Raw genomic sequence first — 4037 nt, 5'->3', positions numbered from 1 at the left:
AACCCGGGACCTCCCGGTCCTGAAATGAGTGGCGAACCACTGCACCACAGGATCGGTTAGTCGCGGTATTTGAGACGGCACTTGAATTTCTCGGTATGTAATAATGTTGGAAGAGGTCGGACTTTTGCCTCGTTTTCAACACAAATGCATGTGGACAACTATGTGTTTATTCCGTGCGTATGCGCGCGGACCTGCTGTATAAAGCACTAGATGAGCACAAGCGAAGCTATTTTTCTAACAGAGAACACAAATTGATTTTAATCGTGTGCTTTATTATTTATAAGTGGAACTCAGTAATTGTTGCATATTATGAGCAAGTTACATTTTAAAATTGCAAGTCTAGGGCTGATAACTTTTCTAACCGTTAAGGCATCTGGCCCGAACATGATGCTATTTTAATTATGTTTTCCTATATTGTAGTGCCCACGCTTTACTATGGCACTTCCTCGTGAATTGCGAAATAGTTCTGTCCTATTTTGTTCATATATCCTAAGAAGACAATTAAAAAGTTTGTACACATGTCCATCGACGATGCCTATTGCCCGTAAGTTCCACTTGCTTACGGACAATTCTTCCTGTTGCTTGCTTAACTCAGCTGCTCATAGCCAATTGCAGTCTGCATGACTTGACATGACTCGAGGCTTTGCATCCACCACTCCAACTCCATCATGACCACAATCAAGCAAGTAACAGCGACGGGGAACCTTCGAGTGGTGATCCCACTCGTTGGCTCTGCCAGCTGTAGTCTTGTCTTCGTCTTTGATTCTTTTTCTCATACTTTTCTCATTTATTTTCTCGTCTGCCGAAATACCAGACGACACGCTTGACTTGACCACCCGCCGTCTGTTTGTCTCGTCCATCTTTCCCTCGTTCCACATATCCACCATCTCCTACTTCTTCCATACTACGACACAAACCTTTGGCAAGAATGCTAGTTCAACGGCGTGAAGTAACTTCGGCCATTCAGCACACTCGGGTCAATTTTTGAACGAAGTGGTGGAATAGAGAATACACTCAAAGATTGAGTGCTCACGACATTAAGTGGCGGTAGACGAAAAACACTATTACCACATGGCGCTTGCTGCTCCATCTTTCGTTCTTCAGCACCTGTAATACGCATGGGCGACAAAATGAGTGCAGATGATGGAGGTAGAGGTAGACGATTCTGGGCATTTTGATATGACATTTCCGTAATGGCACTGAGCACTCCACCAAACTTGCGAATTGGGAACGGAGTTCCATCTGGGGACACCCGCAATGGGCTGAGTCGTACATCGGCATTCTGCGTACACCACTCAGGGCTGGTTCGTCTATTGTTTCCCCATTCCATCTTGCGAATCTTTTCACTAAACTCGACGGATGCACGTGCTACAATCTCTTTCGGACATTGTTTGATTACAACAGGACTCGCCGACATATCAGCCATCTCGACGTCAGGAGGAGACGATGGCATGAACGAACTACATGGAACAGGAACAGGCTCTTGCTTCATACCCTCGACAGACGCGATCTCAGCCAAGCGAAACAACTCGCTCCGTGGAGCTTCATGGCCAGGAACACCCGTAAGTGAACGTGTGGGGCTCACAGATAAGTTTCCATTCGTATTGACGCGGCCGTATTGAACAGCCATTTCATCGCCCGATACGTACTCGATGGCTTTAAAGAGATTTTCCTTGGCCGAATAATCCTGCAATTCGGCTTCATTATGTTGCATGCTGTCATCGCCAGCCTGTTTGCGTCCTTTATGACGCAATCCACGGCGCCATCGACTGATCTTCTGACGATACTTTTGAGCATGGGTCATAGTCTGTCGGGTAGTCTTGGTGCCGATAAACGCAGCTATGACTTTCCATGGACCCGCGGGATACTTTTCCATTGCCTCAAGAAACTTTTCATGCTCTTCTTCAGTCCATAATTTAAGGGGCTGACTTTGCTTGGACGAATAGACTGTCGTCCCAGCTTTAGCCTCCGTTGGCTTGATACGGATTAGCTTGCCTTCGGAGCTAGTCATCTCGAATAGCTCCTTACGCACATTGGCTGAAATTGTCATTTTGCTTAGCACGTCCACGTCTGGTGCCGTAGCATGTACCAAGTTGAGATTAAGTGGAGAATTGGCTTTAGTGGTGGAGCGCCAGTCCAGACAAACAGCGACGGGAACGGCGAGGAACCGATCGAACTTAAGCGAGATATAAAGCATAATGGATACAATGTGGATTCATTTTGTGTCGCGGCTGCGCCCCATAACAACAATCCTATCCAGAATATATAAAATCGATTGCGATGTAGCCAACGTTGCTTACGCTTTCTTTTTGAAGGAAAGTATGAGACGAGCGACAGGATAGTGGAAGGGACTCAACTTGCTTTTAAGCTAGGTATATTACAGGACATACAGACCTGTGAACAAATCAAGTGCTACCTCAGTGGCGCGGAACACACAGGCGATCGTCTGAAGCAGTCTGAATGTCTGGCGTGATGTAGAGGCTCTCTTAGACACAAAGCCATGCAAAATGGGATAAATAGAGACGGAAAGAAAAAGGTCAAATTAACCAGCACCGGGACAATTAGGTATTCGTGCCTAATATTTGGCTCGATTTTGCACAGAATTCTTGCGAATTCTTGAAAGCATCAGTACCATCAAGCTTACAAGATGCATAGTTTCACTATTACCTACCAAGTTGCATTGAATGGAGTCACAAGTGACTAAACTCAGAACACTGCATATGGTTTTTTACGGCCAATTCGACAACAATAGAGTCATCAGCTGTGCGCTTGCGTAAGGCGCACAAAGACAAGCTCAAGGAGGCAATGAATGAGTCAGTGCATCCTTTTAAACTTTTCACAGCGTCGCAACACCTTTACGATGGCGGTCGATCAGTTATTATTTTCAGGTGGGAAGGCCGCAAAAAGAAAAAAAAGTCGAGTAAAGACGTTGGTACAAATGAAAAGATTTGCATATGGTTCGCTGATTTAGTTCGTAAAAATTCTATTTAAGGTCGATCAACCGAATATTGACGATCAAAACTGGATACTCCAAATCCTACCGTAAGAAATGATACTACATGTGCAACTCCCAAAAACAATTCTCAAGGGTAACAAGTGATTATTATGTAGATGTGTACGGCATAAAAGTTCATGTAGAGGTCAGAAGTGCTCAGGCGACGAAGTTGCAAATTATAATACACGTACACATCACGCTACTATCTCTCAACTTGAGACGAAGCTCAGAAGTATCAAAGTGAAGTAGTTTGATGAAAATTCATACTTTGTACGCGATACAAATCAGAGTGATTGGACTCCGTCAAGGATGGTTTCGTGGGACAAAGCTTTGTACCATCGCCGTATCTGGATAGTAATGAATCAAAGCTGTCCTGTTATCGTCCACAAAGACTGTCCCTCACAATGCAACCGCGCCGCCGTTTTAATATCTGTCTTTATTTTTCTGTGTGCGTGGCATTGTGTAGTGCACATCACTCAGAACAAGATTTACAACAAAGAAAATCCCTAAATATTCCTCGAGTTAATGAAAACATACCAACTACTCATCAATCTTCTTCTGTAGCTTATGTGGTTCTTGGTTAGGTATATGTGTGGTATACACGAATTCATCCCCTGTGCATGCGTTAACACGAACTAGTACATCAACGCTTTGGTCGCGCGTTCATCGTAAATTTCTACATGTAGTATTTCTCATCAGTTAATGAGCTAGCTGGTCGCATCATTTTGACGCAGCAGCGGGTCACATATTGCTATGAGCAAAGTGCACGGCATTCGTAGCACTATTCTGGATGAGACTGTATTCTCTGACGGGATAGCGCAAATTATCTTGAGTTTACGCTTCTTGAGACAACCGGACATTTTGAGTACGTTTCCGGCATCAGTATATCCGGTGGAGAAAGCATGTTGAACGACACAAGGGCCACAAGCTGTAATCGCTCACCAGAAATCACTCACCAGACATCGCTCACCAGCTATGAAGCGCACCTGCAACAACGAGTGTGTGAGAGCAGGCTGTGCTTCCACAAAAAAACCACTGTTTG

General features: G+C 44.7%; 1 protein-coding gene across 1 annotated transcript; it reads right to left on the bottom strand.

Moving 5' to 3' along the window:
* Positions 1 to 599: 599 nt before the first annotated feature.
* On the bottom strand, positions 600 to 2197 carry PHALS_08207 (myb-like dna-binding; the record flags this gene model as incomplete). The annotated part of the gene is made up of 2 exons (XM_024723514.1): positions 600 to 890; positions 971 to 2197. 2 exons carry the CDS (start codon positions 2195 to 2197, stop codon positions 600 to 602), a joined length of 1518 nt encoding a protein of 505 aa, XP_024574483.1.
* Between the last annotated feature and the right edge of the window lie 1840 nt (positions 2198 to 4037).

Source organism: Plasmopara halstedii (genome assembly GCF_900000015.1).
Source record: "Plasmopara halstedii genome assembly, contig: Scaffold_322, whole genome shotgun sequence".
NCBI classification, from domain to species: domain Eukaryota; phylum Oomycota; class Peronosporomycetes; order Peronosporales; family Peronosporaceae; genus Plasmopara; species Plasmopara halstedii.
The sequence above is the reverse complement of the archived record's forward strand: the minus strand, read 5'-3'. Positions and strand labels throughout refer to the sequence as shown.